Source organism: Xyrauchen texanus, chromosome 4 (assembly GCF_025860055.1).
Source record: "Xyrauchen texanus isolate HMW12.3.18 chromosome 4, RBS_HiC_50CHRs, whole genome shotgun sequence".
Classification (NCBI taxonomy): Eukaryota; Metazoa; Chordata; class Actinopteri; order Cypriniformes; family Catostomidae; genus Xyrauchen; species Xyrauchen texanus.
In genome coordinates, this window is record NC_068279.1 from 48,973,004 (window position 1) to 48,990,506 (window position 17,503).

General features: G+C 37.8%; 2 protein-coding genes across 3 annotated transcripts in view; both read left to right on the forward strand.

Moving 5' to 3' along the window:
- The first annotated feature begins 1,824 nt into the window (after positions 1-1,824).
- LOC127641581 (cyclin-O protein B-like) lies at positions 1,825-8,337 on the forward strand. The gene is made up of 3 exons (XM_052124581.1): positions 1,825-2,010; positions 5,643-5,828; positions 7,771-8,337. The coding sequence occupies exons 1-3, from the start codon at positions 1,825-1,827 to the stop codon at positions 8,335-8,337; spliced, it is 939 nt and encodes a 312-aa protein (XP_051980541.1).
- A 2,401-nt stretch (positions 8,338-10,738) lies between these two features.
- LOC127638986 (smoothelin-like) overlaps positions 10,739-17,503 on the forward strand; it is a 98,975-nt gene continuing 92,210 nt past the window's right edge. Inside the window, exon 1 of one of the 2 annotated variants that reach the window (XM_052120774.1) lies at positions 10,739-10,999. In XM_052120774.1, the coding sequence (XP_051976734.1) occupies positions 10,949-10,999 (51 nt within the window). In that variant the 5' untranslated portion in view covers positions 10,739-10,948. The remainder of the gene's footprint in view (positions 11,000-17,503) is intronic. The other variant, XM_052120785.1, reaches the window with a different exon arrangement.

A 17,503-nucleotide genomic window follows, 5' to 3' on the forward strand; every position in this document is an offset into this window, starting at 1 on the left:
GTACAGCTTTAACAGTTCAACTTTTAAGACTTTATACAGTATTAGTGTGCAAGTACATAGGTAAGTGTGTAATGAGTTATTCAAAGTAAAAACATGTTGTTACTATAATAGGCTGTTTTTCTACAGCTCCTAACACATTGTGAGTGTTGTCAGTGCTACTACTTAAATTGATATAAGGTCCTAATAAGCATGACATAGCCAAGTTAAAGTACAAAATGTTATGCGGCAAGTCTAAATGTTCAGGAGCATATTTCAAAAACTAAAGAGGGGAAGGATTTTTCTTCTTCTTCTTCTTCTTATTATTATTGTTGTTAATATTATGGGTAGGATGTGTTTGCGAAAGTATTAAATGTGGTGTGACATCACTGATGTGTTTGTGAATCTATAAAAGGCGGTTTGACATCATCAGGTTATATGACCAAGAAGTTATATGGATTTAACATTTTTAAAAATCCATAAAAAACACACAAAATCATATTTCCAAAATCCTAGTTGTGAAAGATGTGTTATGGGTGTTTGTATATGTTTAACAGGCGGTGTGACATCATCATGTCATAAACATTCTATAGTTACGATTTTAAAATAAAAGTTATGTAAGGTGGAAAGGTGTTGTGTATACATGTGCTATAGGAGGTCTGACATTCATCTATTTATGTTAGCTATAAGTTAAATGCGATTCCAGTTACATTACATTGTTATAACATCATTACATACCCTAGGGAATAAGCCATTTCTGGCTTTAAATGTTTGTTTTGTACTATGTATTTCTACTTAACTTGTTTGACTTCTTTCACTTAAACACACAATCCATCTAATATTTACTCAACTGCTTCTTCTGACAAGGATGAAAGCCTTCCCAGTGGTCAGAAGTTAAAAAGTGGGGTTCACTCTGAACTGTTTATTGGTGCATTACAGTCCTAAAATAAAAATAATTTTTAGGAAATTATTTGTGAACCTCAAAGATATACAATCCTTTTTGACAGGTGTTGTCCAATTCTCTTTGTGCTGAGTATTTAAAGTACACTGGTATAGCATGTGATTTGGTCATACTGGTGCAACTGTGGACCAATGCCATTTTGTATGGTGTATTTGTCTTGAATAAAAATATAGCATCACACATCAAGAGAAGAGCTATCAAAACTAGTTAACTTATTTAATATGGACAGATGTTTATTTCAGTTGACACAAATTTTGCAATAAAGTTTTTTTTAATCCTTCTAAAAATAGTCAAAGTATTTTCCCCCCTAAGTGTTGTAGTATAACCAACAGGTGACCACTGATGTGTAAACTGATTTTGGTGACACTACACTTGTAAGAGTGAAGTTATTGAATATTTTTGTAGTCTCGCTTTTCACCGTTGCACTTTTTAGACGGTCCCTACGCACCCTCCGGCTGCACGTAGAGACCAATGTTATTGTTTACACTGTTAACGTTTCGCTTATGTTATTGATATGGGAAGTTCGAATATATGAATATATTTCCTACTTTACCGAACTGATAGATGTCATGCTTCCCTTTTGCCTCTGATAAATGTACTATTTATATTTTCTTGCGCGTGCAGTGCTTTAATCCTGCCCCACCTCAAACACAAAAGCGACACCTGAGCCTCCAGAAGACTGTTGTCATGGTAACGCGTGTACGCGGGCTGTATTGCGCCATACAGTGCGCGCTAAAACACCCGGGAAAAGCCGCACTTCACCGGACGACCTCAGGATGCTGATCACGCGGGGCAGGTCTTTCAGTACAGCATCACTCCCCGCAGTTCAAACCTTTACCTGGAGAAGCAAGGGAAGATAGTTGTGAAGAGAGTTGTATTCGTCAGAGATGTCGACATTAAGTGACTCAGGCTTTGAAGAGGATCTTCAGAGTTCTCCGGCAGTTAAGCAGTGGACAGTAGATTCAAGCATCAGACTGACACTGGAGTGCGATTATGAAGAGTGTTGTTTCATCATTCAGAGACACAATGAGCAACAGTTTCTGGCACAGAACTGTCTGGATCATCAACCGCAGGTCAGATGAGCATGATACACATCTTGAATACAGGGGCGAAAATTTCATCAAAATGTTGGGGGGGGGGACAATAAACATAACAATTCTCAAGAGCAATTTTTGAAGGGGACACCAAGGTTTTTTTTTGTTTTTGCCCCGTTTGCATTTGTATTATTTTATTTCTTAAACAATTATTTTAAGAATATATCATTATATTATTTACAATACACATATTTTAATGATATTTTTGGGGAGGGACAACCCTCAGATAGGGGGATAGGGGGTCCTGACCCGCCTTTGCTTGAATACCTCATGCGATTTCTATAGGTGTCTCCCCTTCATTTGTCTACTAACAATGTCCAACACCAGAGGAGATCTTAAAGTCATGAGTTGTTCCCACCATAGTGTCACTTCTAGCACATCTTAAATTGTGTTTTTGAAATAAAACATCCTATTTGTCTTGCTAAGGCTATAAATACATTTTATAGCTAACATATTCATGTAGCCTAAATTCACATATTGTAACTAAGTAATATGTTCACAATTCCTGCATAATTTGGCAAAATTACAGCTTGACTGTAAATTACACCCAATTAAAATATTCTGCTCACCAAGTGTATTTACTTTTTTCTCATTTAATGTTTTCTTCAAATGTCTCTTTTCTCATCTAGCACACTCTTCACTGATGCGTTTATCGACTTTGTATAAAAGCACAGTCACTTTTGAAAAGCTTTTTGTAGCATAATGTTGATTATCACAGAAAATAAGTATGACTCTTCCCAGGGCGGAGCCAGAAGGGTGGCATGGAATATTGAGCTTTGCCACCCTGCTTGGCACCTCAACTCGGACCCCTCTCGCATTCTGGAGACAGTGCACAACAGCCTAACTTGCATGTAACCGGTCCTACTTGACCCGCTCCAAGTTGGATTCAAACCGGCATCTCTGGCATGGGAGGTGGGTGCGCTAACGAGGAGACTAAAGACTGCAGCCTCTAGCATCAGTCGCTAGTGCGCCTCTTGAGGCCCGGCGGAGTGAGGTTTACACACACTGCACAGCTACCTACCAGCTGGCCACCGTTACACTCACCCCTTTACACCTCACTCCCATCTGGGTCACGGCACCACTGTAACCGGTCGTACTTGTCCTGCTCCTAGCGGGATTCAAACCGGCATCTCCGGCATGGGGGACGGGCGTGCTAACTAGGAGGCTAAAGGCTATAGCCTCTACCGTCAGTCGCTAGAGCACCTCTTGAGGTGAGGGGAGTGAGGTTTACACACTGCAAAGCTGGCTACCGTTACATGCGCATGGTCCATAACGATGTTACGCACCCCCACTCCCCCACCCTCTGCTCTGACAAACTTATGACTCGACTCGTGCCACCCCTGGCTAAAAAATCATGGACATGCCCCTTACTAGAGGTCGACCAATATATTGGTTTTGCCAATTAATTGGCACCAATAACAGATTGCTGTAACTATCGGTTATTGGCAATAATGCACACCGATAGTTCCCCCATTGTGTCCGGTGCTGGGGAGACTGGGACGGATCAGCTGTCATTATACAGTATGAGAGTGGCCTCTAGAGGTGATCACTTCAATGAAAGTTCTTTTTAATTAGGCACATCATTTAAAAAACAGTGCTCCTGCACGAGATGCGGAATATACAAAAACAAAGGGAAACAAAGACGTTAGTCTAGGGTGCGTTTATATAGAACACGAATGGATGGTTGCAAAAGCATTCGGTGTGAACAGCCCCTTACAGTAGGTGGAGGTCTTTGGTCATTGCGTCTTGCTCTCTTATAAGCGTTTCTCAGATTAAGCAATGAGTTGTTTAAATGCTTTGTCAGGAAAGATGTTCAACTTGGAAATGTGTGTCTAGTGATCCTAGCATTCGGTTCCAGTCTGTTGTGTTCCGTCTGTTTGAGCAGCCCCTGGCCTGGGCTCATAGTCTGAGCCGCTCCACCACTGAGTTCAGCCGAATACCACTGGTATCTGGGAATATTGCTACTCTACTGCTATCTGGGAATATTGCTAGTCTAAAAACAATGTGGTATTTCGCTGTTATTATGAAGCTTGAGTCTGGAGTATTAGGAATCTGTGCAAGTGTAACACCATGTGAACTGTCTACTCATTTTACTTTTGACTCAACATTTGAGAATATGGACTGACTATAGCTTTTTATTTATTTATTTTATGCACATTAGTTGAAAATGAAATGCTCTTTTTTTTAACAGCCAGGATAGAAATGTTCTATGCTATTATATTATGGTGCAGAATGTCTTATGTATTTACTGCACCCTCTTGTGGACTAAGGAAATCAGCTGACTTTAAAAATGTGAATATTAGTTTATATATATTAATATTTATATATTTATTTCATTTAAAAAAGTATAATAATTGTTCAGTCAGTAATGTTTATTTTTGTAATAAAGTTTAGCACTATTTTACTTTGAGTATTATTTCTTAATCCAGTATCGGATTAAAAACTATCAGTTGATTAATCGTTTATTGGGAGGTACTGCCCAACTTAGTTATCTGTATCGGTAAAATCGGTCGACCTCTACCCCTGACTCTTCCCTTGTAAAACCCCGGGGACATGAAAGTGCCCGAAGGTGAAGAAATACCCATGTTCCACATTTCCACGATGAAGCTGTTAGAGGAGGACATGTGAGGCATCTATTTCTCAAACTAGAGACTCTGATGTACTTATCCTCTTGTTTAGTTGTACATCTGGCCGTCCACATCTCTTTCTGTCCTTGTTAGAGTCAATTGTCCTTTGTCTTTGAAGATTGTAGTGTACAGCTTTGTATGAAAATTATTTTTTTTGGCAATTTTAAGCATTGTATAGCCTTCATTCCTCAAAATAACGATTGCCTGACGAGTTTCTAGAGAAAGACGTTTCTTTTTTGCCATTTTTTGACCTTAAGACATGCCAGTCAATTGCGTACTGTGTCAACTCAAAAACAAAGACAATGTTAAGCTTCATTTAACAAACCAAATAGCTTTCAACGGTGTTTGATATAATAGTTCAAACACCTAGTAGTTCAAATAGCTCGGTCCGATATCAATCACACCTATGGAAGCATTGGTATGAGTGCCTTTTAAGATTTTTGTGAAAAAGGGTGTATTGTATATGTTTATGTAATTGTTTTTTCTTTCTTTTTTTTTTTTTCTTTTTTCTCTCTCTTTTTTTTGTGATGTATGTCCTGTTGTTGGGCCTAGAGCCTGTAATAAAGTTTAAAAAAAAAAAATAGTGATTTTCTAGAACCAAATTATCAATTTATCATGATTACTCAAGGATAAGGTGTTGGAGTGATGGCTGCTGGAAATGGGGTCTGTCTAGATTTTATCAAAAATGACTTTCAAATAGTGATGGTGCTGTTTTACATCAGTAATGTCCCGATTATACTTTGTGATCAATTGAATGCCACTTTGGTGAATTAAAGTACCAATTTCCTTCCAAAACAGCAAAATCTGTACATTAATCCAAACTTTTGGCCACCAGTGTATATATGATATACAGATAAACACTATACAAATATATATATACACACTGTATAAAAAACCAAAAACATTTTCTCCAAGAAAAAATATTGTTCTTGGCTCAAAGCATTCATGAATTAATTTTTTAAATTAATTTGTATATTGTTACAGATAACTGCAGAGGCTCGCAGCAGACTGATCAGCTGGCTCATAGCTGTACACAGACAGCTCAAATTGTCCTTTGAATCATGCTGTTTGGCTGTGAATATCATGGACCGTTTTTTGATCTCCACATCAGTAGCTGCAGACTGTTTCCAGTTACTGGGAGTGACATCTTTGCTGATTGCAACTAAACAAGTAGGCAATAGCTTTTTCTTTCCTTTTCTCAGTTTGATTTCGTTCAGTTTCATCAGTTTCATTGTATTTATAATTAATAATCATTATTTCTGGTAATTTTGTCTTAAAGTTAGTATTAGGACCAACAGTGAATTTCTGTACTTAAGAGGTGTTTAACCCTTAATCGCTGTTCAGGACATATTTGACCCGAATAATTTTTGTTTTGTTAACAAAAATGGTTTCCCTCATCTGTGTGGCATAAGGCTTGGGGAATTTTTCCTACAATTGTCATCTGAACACACACACACAAAATGGATTTGATTCGATGGAAAGTTATTGTAAAAAAAGTGCAACACTCATTGTGTTTGGGTCAAATTTGACCCGCCATTGGAAATGAAGGGGTGAGACTATAACACAGCAATTTTAAATTGTAATCAAATAAAATAAATAAATCTAACATAATGCAGAACTCACAGTCACTAAAATAAATTAGTGAGACTACAACACACACACACAGGTTTGTTTGATTATATTAATGAGGACATCTCATAGATAGATCAACATCATCTGGCCCATTTTGGAGGCTTATTTTTACTTATGAGGATATTTGGCCAGACAAACCTGTCCACACATATCAAACATACCATAAAGGTCTGAGTCTGAGCTAGAATTTTGATGTTTGAAATGAATAATAGGTAACAAAATATGTACTCTGTCTTTTCTTTATATCACAGTCAGATTTAACTGTGGAAGCATGGTCAGGTTTGACAGTTCATCACAAGTGGTTTAAAAAAAAAAATGCTACAATTTGACAAATAATATTTTTTGATATTGTCTATATATATATATATATATATATCCAATGCATAACTTGTGATAATATCAGAGATCAAGTTTGTTACAACATTGACTCATAGAGATTAGCCAATGCATGGAGGAGTGAGGCCATCTTCTGGTTATAATTGTCAGTTCATGTTATAATTGTTATTTTAATCCAGCAGATGGTCCCAATTTGACATATTTTGATTATTTGTTAATTATAATATAAAGATTTTTTTATAGAAGTGAAGATAACATAAACGTGCCTTTTATGAAAATGTATAAAGTTAATAATTTAGATGTAAATTAGGATAAAATGGTTTTTTTTTAAATCCCTAAAAATGCATAACTTTAGTGGTTTCACTTTACAGTTTTTTTAAGCACGATTTTGAAAACAGGGCTCCTTTTGTCAAAACACTAGACACAACCACACACACAAATAGCAGAACACCTCAGATCTTTGCAAAATGAAACGCTTCATTCAATACTATACAATCATTTATAAAAACCCAATTCTGACACCGTATGGCGTTCATATGATCTGATTCTTTTTGAACCAGTTACACACGGCTGTGCTCAATATAAACACTTTTAACAGTTCTGCTTTTCTAATGATATAGTCTGGGTTTGATATTGTTAGAGTAAAGTACATAAATATATTGACCAAACACAACACACAAGGCCAGTACTGCACACGGATGAAAATATTTCTCCCCACATTGTAAAATTAGTCAATACATCCATGCATTTCCAAAGGTTGCATTTTGCACTGAAAATCAGAACATATTGTAAATAGAATATAATACGTAAACACAGCAAAAACATTCATGGAGACAAAAAAGCATGACCTAAAAAAACCCTAAGCATCATCTCTTTGCCTAGCTGGATCTGGCCATAGCACTTCATCCACATCACAGGCTATGTCCTCTCTTGCAAGACAGTGGGGACAGTTTTGGACCAGAGCTGCTCGGTGGAAAGATACATGAATATTCCGGGTCAAATTTGACCAGAACAGTAAAACTGTATTCCTCAAATGAACACAGATTAAGGGTTTTTAAGTGGGGCCTATGTGTCCAAAAACTGCTTGGGGCCACATTACGTCAATCTGAGCGTATTTGGATTGTTTTTTTGTTTTTTTTTTCAGGTTGAAGTGTGTTCACCTCGCATCAAAGAACTCCTCTCACTTTGCTGCAACTCTTTTTCCAGAGAACAACTATGCAATCTCGAATGCCTTATTCTTCTCAGACTCAATTTTAGACTGGTTGCACCTACCCTTGCATTCTTTCTGGACTATTTCACCAGTCGTGGCTTTCCTGGTCATCAAACTAGTGGACACTTGGGAAAGACCATCCCTACGCAGGATCGAAATATATATAATGAGCACAGAGCTGCTGTGGACCAGCATTCCAGTGAAAAGAGGTTAAAGTGGTTGGCTTGCAAAGTCTGTGAACTGAGTTTGGCAGACTACACGTTTAACAAGTATATACCTTCTGTGATTGTACAGTGTGCTATGAAATTGGCAAAAGATCTGCTGACACCTTCAGTTCAATCAACGGACAACAATAGCTCTAAGACATTTCATTCATTCTGTTTTGAAGAAAACCTGCTACTTACCTTCGAGAATCAGGTTTTATTTCAACAATGCACTGAAGATCTGAAATTGTTAGTTTCTCTTAATCAAGATGCAGTCCAAGACTTTGTAACACTATAAACAATGTTTATTAATTCTATAAAATGGTCACATTGAACATTTGCTATACATTATATTATTCTTAAGTAATTTGTACTGTTACTAAGATACCCTACTAAGGGAATGTTTATTATTCTGAATGTACTGTCATTCTTTAATAGTGCATTTAGTTTGACCTCATGTATTAGCTTGATGTTAGTAGGCCTACCTCTAAACTCAATTCTTTATTGCTAAAAGGGTGATTCTTACAAAAATGTAAAAAAAATATGTAAATTGGGGTCCAGAAAAAAATGACACAATGCAAAAAATCTTAATGGTCCTAAATTCAGGCTTCATTTTCTTTATTTTCTTTTATTATTATTTTTATTTGAGGTAAATATGACCAGGACATTTTCTTGACAAGTTTTATGAGAATCACCCCAAAAGCTGAATTAAAAGGTGAATTGATATGATACATTAACCGTTTGAAGGCACTAAAGCAGTATTTGCTTAATTCAATATTTATTTAAGAATAAGTTGGTATGTGTTTATATATAATCAAAATGTAGTTTTCTTACCATGTCTGTTTGTCACCATAAAATTAAAACTGCAATTCATGAAAATGGTAAATCAAAGTTTCTGTTAGCTTTGATTCTCTGGGAACAGGTCAAAAATATGGCTTTGATGTTGTTGATGCATTTGAAGTTCTTAGAGGCAATCACAGTGAACTGAATCCATCTCTCTGTATTAAGGCCAAAAGTGTTCCTATTCGTTCGCGCTTAGAAAAGTATACTCTGATCGGTGTCGATCAGGTGCGAGGCGATCCGGAACCCGCAAAAGCATATACCTGGGACTTTAGTGTGTTTGTGGGAGTGATGCAGGTTGCAAGTGTGTTGATTAAATGTTGTGCTGGGACACTACTGTTACACTATTTGTGCTACAGACATTAATGATACCTCAAGTTGTGTGGCTTGTGTTAGTATTTTTCTAAGTAATCAGACGTATACGATTTTGGGGTAGTATATAATGAAATGTGCGAAAAAAAAATGCCTTTGACTTACAGTGATTGAGGCAGCAAAGTCATATAGTGACCAGAATATCAGAGAGACTACTAAGTCGAAATACGACCTAGGACTAGTTGGAACCACATAGCAACGACACAGAATACCCCTACAATCACAGAGCAAAGCACTAAAAACTCACCCAAATTACCTTAGCAGCCGCATAGCAACACTGGAGAGAATTCTCTCCATTTCGCAGTGCATAGCAACAAACGGGGTCTTGATCCCTTTACCCCAGGGGCCTTTAGCCTAAACAAAAAGTCTGAAGTTCAGAACTAACATCTTAAAAGGATGGTTCACTCAAAAATGAAAACTCTCTCATCATTTACTCCCCCTAATGCCATCCCAGATGTGAATAACTTTCTTTCTTCTGCTGAACGCAAAGACCTTTTCAAAATATCTCAAGTGAATGGTGGCCAGAACTTTGAAGGTCCAAAAAGCACATAAAGGCAGCATAAAAGTCATCCATATTACTTAAGTGGTTAAAACCATGTCTTCTGAAGTTATAGGTGTGGGAGGGAAACAGATCAATATTTAAGTCCATTTTATTTTACTCCTCCCTGTCCAGTAGATGGCGATATGCACAAAGAATGCGAATCCCCAAAAAAAACTAGAATGTGCATTGGAGGGCTGTTTGAACGTGTAGATTTATTGCAATGAAGGACTTAAATATTAATCTGTTTCTTACCCACACCTATCATATTGCTTGAAGACATGAATTTAACCACTGGAGTCTTATGGATTATTTTATGCTGCCTTTATGTGCTTTTTGGAGCTTCAAAGTTTTGGACCCTGTTGACTTGCATTGCATAGACCAACAGAGCTGAGATATTCTTCTAAAAATCTTCATTTGTGTTCTGCAGAAGAAACAAAGTCATACACATCTGGAAATGCATGAGGGGGATACTTTGGGGTGAACTATTCCTTTAACAGAGTGAGAGAGTTTAGAACTATTATTTTATTTTTAATAATGTTTCTAAATTTAGCCTACAGAATATAACAAAAATAAGTTTAGCATTCCACATGTAATTTGCTGCTGGGCATTTTTGTGGCATACTTTACGTGACGTAAATCAGTCTTGCTCAAGTCGTTTTGTCACACAAGAAACAGGGCGTAGAGATCGGTGACCATATTAATGTTGACATAGACTTCAGTATAACTACATTGCAGTGCCAAATGATTTACAGTAAGAAAAAACAACAACAATCTACTAATTTGTCTCGCCAATCATTCACCAACCTGGGCGTGAGATTTCGAATTTGTCGGTCTGCTATTGGTTAGTGGGACAAAAGGGGCGGGACTTCAACTCAAATCTCTCACCGCATGACTCTCTGCAGGCATGCAGTCTGTCTGACGCAAAAACGTCAGGAAAACGGTTGGAGGGTGAATGGAAACATAAACGGCTACCGGTTAATAAAGAGCGCTCTTGTTTCCTAAAGAGAGTGTATTATAAATACGCTGGCCAGCTCTTACCTTTTTAGAGAGCATCTACACAAACCAACCCGATTGAACCGCTTATGTTTGTGAGACGCAAATGATTTCGCTTCTTTAAAAGTATTTTACTTTTTTAGCTCCTCTTTCAAGGCAGTGACATGACTGAGAAGCGATACTCCAGCATGGACGAGTCGTCGCTCCGTAATCTGGTGAGCTCAGCTCTCAATAATGTGACTCCTCAATTGTAACAGATTGTATGATGATGACTTATTTTTCCGGACATCACCCATCATTCTTAATGATATCCGAGAATCTTTAATAACAATGTCCTTTTATATATTGTTCTCGTCAGTAGGAGACAATTGCACATATAAACATAATGCGCCACCTCAAGCACGTGTCATGTTATAAATCGGTTAAAAACGTCTGTAAAAAGTTGCTTATGGTCAGTCTTGACAAAATGATAACGTTATGTTGTTTATTATTATTGTTGGCATTAATGAGTGGTATATTCATTTCTCTCTGTCTTAGGGCTGACAAAAAGTTATTTCCTATTTAAAAATTCCCCTTGATATTGCAATTGCGATTATTATAATTGTTATAATTTTTTTGATGAATGGAATTTAAATAATTTTGTGTTGGTATTTTTTATGTCTCAGAAGATGCGATCTGTGTTCATTAATTACTTTATTTGCATAAAGTGTTATTCAAATTTAGATTTTTGAGTGAGCAAGTGAGCAACAATACTAAAATAATAAAGCTGTTGTTACTTGTATTCAGATAGACTAATTAAAACATTTCTGATTTGTTATTGCACTCTTGCACACAATGGACAACAAACAAATTAATTGTAAATATGTAATTGGCACTTCAAAATGTGTAAATTGCAACAGCTGTAATTGTAATCCCTATTATTTTTTAGATTAATCGTGCAGGCCTACTCTATCTGTAAGACTGATGGGTAAAATTGATGTTGGCAGTTGGGATCCACAATATACAGTGGGTACGGAAAGTATTCAGACCCCCTTAAATGTTTCACTCTTTGTTATATTGCAGCCATTTGCTAAAATCATTTAAGTTCATTTTTTTCCCTCATTATTATACACACAGCACCCCATATTGACAGAAAAACACAGAATTGTTGAGATTTTTGCACATTTATTAAAAAAGAAAAACTGAAATATCACATGGTCCTAAGTATTCAGACCCTTTGTTCAGTATTTAGTAGAAGCACCCTTTTGATCTAATACAGCCATGAGTCTTTTTGGGAAAGATGCAACAAGTTTTTCACATCTGGATTTGGGTATCCTCTGCCATTCCTCCTTGCAGATCCTCTCCAGTTCTGTCAGGTTGGATGGTAAACGTTGGTGGACAGCCATTTTCAGGTCTCTCCAGAGATGCTCAATTGGGTTTAGGTCAGGGCTCTGGCTGGGCCATTCAAGAACAGTCACGGAGTTGTTGTGAAGCCACTCCTTCGTTATTTTAGCGGTGTGCTTAGGGTCATTGTCTTGTTGGAAGGTGAACCTTCGGCCCAGTCTGAGGTCCAGAGCACTCTGGAGAAGGTTTTCGTCCAGGATATCCCTGTACTTGGCCGCATTCATCTTTCCCTCGATTGCAACCAGTCGTCCTGTCCCTGCAGCTGAAAAACACCCCACAGCATGATGCTGCCACCACCATGCTTCACTGTTGAGACTGTATTGGACAGGTGATGAGCAGTGCCTGGTTTTCTCCACACATACCGCTTAGAATTAAGGCCAAAAAGTTCTATCTTGGTCTCATCAGACCAGTGAATCTTATTTATCACCATCTTGGAGTCCTTCAGGTGTTTTTTAGCAAACTCCATGCGGGTTTTCATGTGTCTTGCACTGAGGAGAGGCTTCCGTCGGGCCACTCTGCCATAAAGCCCCGACTGGTGGATGGCTGCAGTGATGGTTGACTTACTACAACTTTCTCCCATCTCCTGACTGCATCTCTGGAGCTCAGCCACAGTGATCTTTGGGTTCTTCTTTACCTCTCTCACCAAGGCTCTTCTCCCCCGATAGCTCAGTTTGGCCGGACGGCCAGCTCTAGGAAGGGTTCTGGTCAGTCCCAAACGTCTTCCATTTAAGGATTATGGAGGCCACTGTGCTTTTATGAACCTTAAGGGCAGCAGAAATTTTTTGTAACCTTGGCCAGATCTGTGCCTTGCCACAATTCTGTCTCTGAGCTCTTCAGGCAGTTCCTTTGACCTCATGATTCTCATTTGCTCTGACATGCACTGTGAGCTGTAAGGTCTTATATAGACAGGTGTGTGGCTTTCCTAATCAAGTCCAATCAGTATAATCAAACACAGCTGGACTCAATTGAATGTGTAGAACCATCTCAAGGATGATCAGAAGAAATGGACAGCACCTGAGTTAAATATATGAGTGTCCCAGCAAAGGGTCTGAATACTTAGGACCATGTGATATTTCAGTTTGTCTTTTTTAAGAAAATGTCAACAATTCTGTGTTTTTCTGTCAATATGGGGTGCTGTGTGTACAATAATGAGGAAAAAAAATGAACTTAAATGATTTTAGCAAATGGCTGCAATATAACAAAGAGTGAAAAATTTAAGGGGGTCTGAATACTTTCCGTACCCACTGTATCATTGACCATGTGGGCTGATATTAATAATATTTATTATTATATATTTTTAATAATCGATAACAGTCTGATTTAGATTTTTTTTCTATTGAAATATATTTTTTTCCTGTGCTATGTTTCAAAGTGTTAAACAGTTATAGGTTACATCTTACAGATCAATATAATGTTTTGATGCCAGATTAAAAAATTCTTAATCAGTGGTCCACCAAAATTAGTTTTTTAATAGCCGATGCAGATATATCAAGAGATAGCAGATAGGCCATATGATTCTAATGAAAGACATAATACAATTTAATAAATGAGACACAACATGTCTTAAATTAAGTTAAAATTTATCTTGCGCAGTATTTACTCCAAATTCTTTCAAATTTGCTCAGACCTTTGAACTAACATTTCTGTTAATTTGCTAAGCGAACACTGTTGGCCAATGCCAACAATATAAAAATGACCAATTATCAGCAATTGGCCTGGCTAAAATATCACTGGCCAATGACTATAATATTGATTATTGGCCATAACATTGAAATTGCGACTGGTATTGGCCATACTTTCTGTATTTGTGCTAGTTAGCAGACATGACATGTTCTGATTCTGATATAGGCATAAGAAATATTATTGCATTAACCTGCCTGAAACCGTTATTCCAAATGTCATGAATGACAACAGTGTTAGCACCTTCTTAGTAGGTTTTACCTGAGTCTGGTATCTCTTCAGTAACACAGTGGCGGTTGTGACTCACATGGGGCCCTAAAGGGTCATCACCGAGCCTCCACCTGGACATCTAATGGTTAGACAGAGACCTGGAGAGGCTTACAAGACACAGTGTCTCGCACCCACTGTGAAATTTGGTGGAGGAATGGCGATGATCTGGGGGTGTTTCAGCAAAGCTGAAATCGGGCAGATTCGTCTTTGTGAAGGACGCATGAATCAAGCCACGCATAGTTATCCTGGACGAAAACTTGCTTTCTTCTGCTCTGACATTGTTCCCCAACTCTGAGGATTGGTTTTTCCAGCAGGACAATGCTCCATGCCACACAGCCAGGTCAAATAAGGTGTGGATGGAGGACCACCGGATCCAGACCCTATCATGGCCAGCCCAGTCTCCATCTGGAATGTTATCAAGAGGAAGATGAATGGCCACAAGCCATTAAACAAAGCCGAGCTGCTTGAATTTTTGCACCAGGAGTGGCATAAAGTCACCCAACAGCAATGTGAAAGACCGGAGAGCATGTCAAGATGCATGAAAGCTGTGATTGAAAATCAGTGTTATTCCACCAAATATTGATTTCTGAAGTTAAAACATTAGTATTGAGTTGTTTACAAATTTATATTATTTTGACCAGTTGTCATTTTCTGCAAATAAATGCTCTAAATGACAATATTTTTATTTGGAATTTGGGAGAAATGTTGTCAGTACTTTATAGAATAAAACAAAAATGTTAATTTTACTCAAACTCATACCTATAAATGGTAAATCCAGAGAAACTTTTGCAATGGTCTCTTAATTTTTTCCAGAGCTGTATATTATAGCACTATAATACAATAAAATGGCAGCTCACTTCCTGTTGATGGTGGCTGACTTCCTGTTCCGGTTGCTGCCAGCACGCTGCACGAGTGTTTGTACTGTTTCAACTGCGTGTATTTTTATCTCGCGTCTCGACTGCATACATTTGTTTTCTCCAGTGTTTTACATGGATCATAGCATCAATCTCAAACATCTGCTGATTAGGAATGACATCGAAACACATTGATCTCAAACCCTCTCCACTCAAGATCAACCATAACAACAACAAACAATTGCGGTAAGTCATGTCATCTGCTCATGTTATTTCTTCCTTTATTACATGCCACATGTTTACTATAGATTCTTCCATCAGCATTGAGGGATTTACATGTGATAAATGTAAGGAATTAGTCAGGCTGATGGCTAATGAGTTCGAGGCACGCATCTGAACGCTAGTGGAGGTCAGTGAGAAATTTAAGCCGGTAGATACTGTTTCAGATGTGGATAGTACAGCGAACAACACACACACTTTTGTTCCGGATGTAGAGCCCCAGCAGAATGGTATTTGGATGACATCTCGGCGGCATACATGCTCAACAAAGCGACACCGCTCTCCTGTTCCTGTTACGGTTTCCAATCGAGAATCGAGTAGATTTTCTAAAATTGTTATTCATTCAGTAACGATGTATGGCTTCGCCTGTCAGAGATCACTAAAGATAATGTTAAAGAGGTGTGTGAACTTGCAAAAACAATGTCAGACACTGTAATATGCTCTGGCCCCTTCCATGCTTGTGGGAACCCTGCAAGGTTTATAGTAGATTAGTGTCACTGAACGACTGGATGTCTGAGTGGTGTCTGGAGAATAGCATATGATTTATAGACAATTGGAAGAGTTTTTGGAGTAGACCTGACTTGCTAAAGAGAGACGGACTCCATCATTCCAGGGAAGGTGCCGCTCTCCTCTCTAGTAACTGGGCTCATAGTCTTAATAGTGAAAGTAATTGACTACCTGGGGTCCAGGTCAGACAAAGCAGACAAACGGGTTAATCCGAACATCTGCTATCTGCCTTGAGGCGTCACACAGGTCACATAAACTACAACACATAGATCACTTGGATATCATATAAAGACTGTGTCCGTTCCTGAACTACCAAACACAAAACACACTAAATCATTAAGAATACATTTGTTTAAGATCAAACATCTAAATAAATATAAAGGTAGGGCTACTAATCATAAAATTTATTTTCTACCAAAACACTCATTGTAAATGAAATTATTACATTTAGTTTGGATGTGCTCTGTTTGGCTGAAACCTGGCTTAAACCAGATGAATATATTAGTTTAAATGAATCTACTTCCCCAGGTTATTGTTATAAACATGAGCCTTGTCTGAAGGGTAGATGAGGAGGTGTTGCTATAATTTACAGTGAAGTTTTTGGTGTTACTTAGAGGACAGGTTATAAGTTTAAGTCATTTGAACTAAAAATGCTTAATGTGACACAGTCAGATATAAATAAAAAATCTCTGTCGTCTTTTGCCCTTGCTACAGTGTATAGATTACCTGGGCCGTACTCTGGTTTCCCAGGTGAATTGATTAATTGTTGGTGACTTGAACATTCACATAGATAATGAAAATTACACTTTGGGATTAACGTTTATCAATATTCTCAACTCTCTTGGAGTCAGACAAAATGTGACTAGACCAACTCATCGCCATAATCATACGTTAGATTTAATTCTGTCATATGGAGTTGATGTTGATACTATAGAAATTCTACCGCAGAGCTATGACATCTCAGAACCTTAACTTGTCTCTTGTTTGCTGCGATCAGCTAATGTCATTCAATCTACACCACGCTATCGTTCAGGTAGATCAATTCTTTGACCACTAAAGATAGCGTCAATTAATAATCTTCCAGAATTGTCTCACATAATCAGTAAGCCGAAAAGTATAGAAGAACTTGATGTGATAACAAAAAATATAAATAAAATCTTCTCTAGCACACTTGATAGTGTCGAACCCCCCCCCCTTGATTAAAGAAAACTGTTTTTTTTTGTCAGAAAAAATGTCAGAAGTTTACATACACTAAGTTAACTGTGCCTTTAAGCTGCTTGGAAAATTTCAGAAAATTATATCAAGCCTTTAGGCAATTAACCAATTAGCTTCGGATAGGAGGTGTACTGAATTTGAGGTGGACCTGTGGATATATTTGAATGCCTACCTCCAAACTCAGTGACTCTTTGCTTGACATTATGGAAAATCAAAAGAAATCAGCCAAGACCTCAGGAAAAAAGTCTGGTTCATCCTTGGGAGAAATTTCCAAACATCTGAAGGTACCACGTTCATTTGTACAAACAATAGTATGTAAGTATAAACACCATGGGACCATGCAGTCATCATACCACTCAGGAAGGAGATGGATTCTGTTTCCTAGAGATGAACATAGTTTGGTGCAAAATGTGCTAATCAATCCCAGAACAACAGCAAAGGACCATGTGAAGGTGCTGGAGGAAACAGGTAGACAAGTATCTAATTAAGCCACTGCTCCAAAACTGCCATAAAAAAGCCAGACTACAGTTT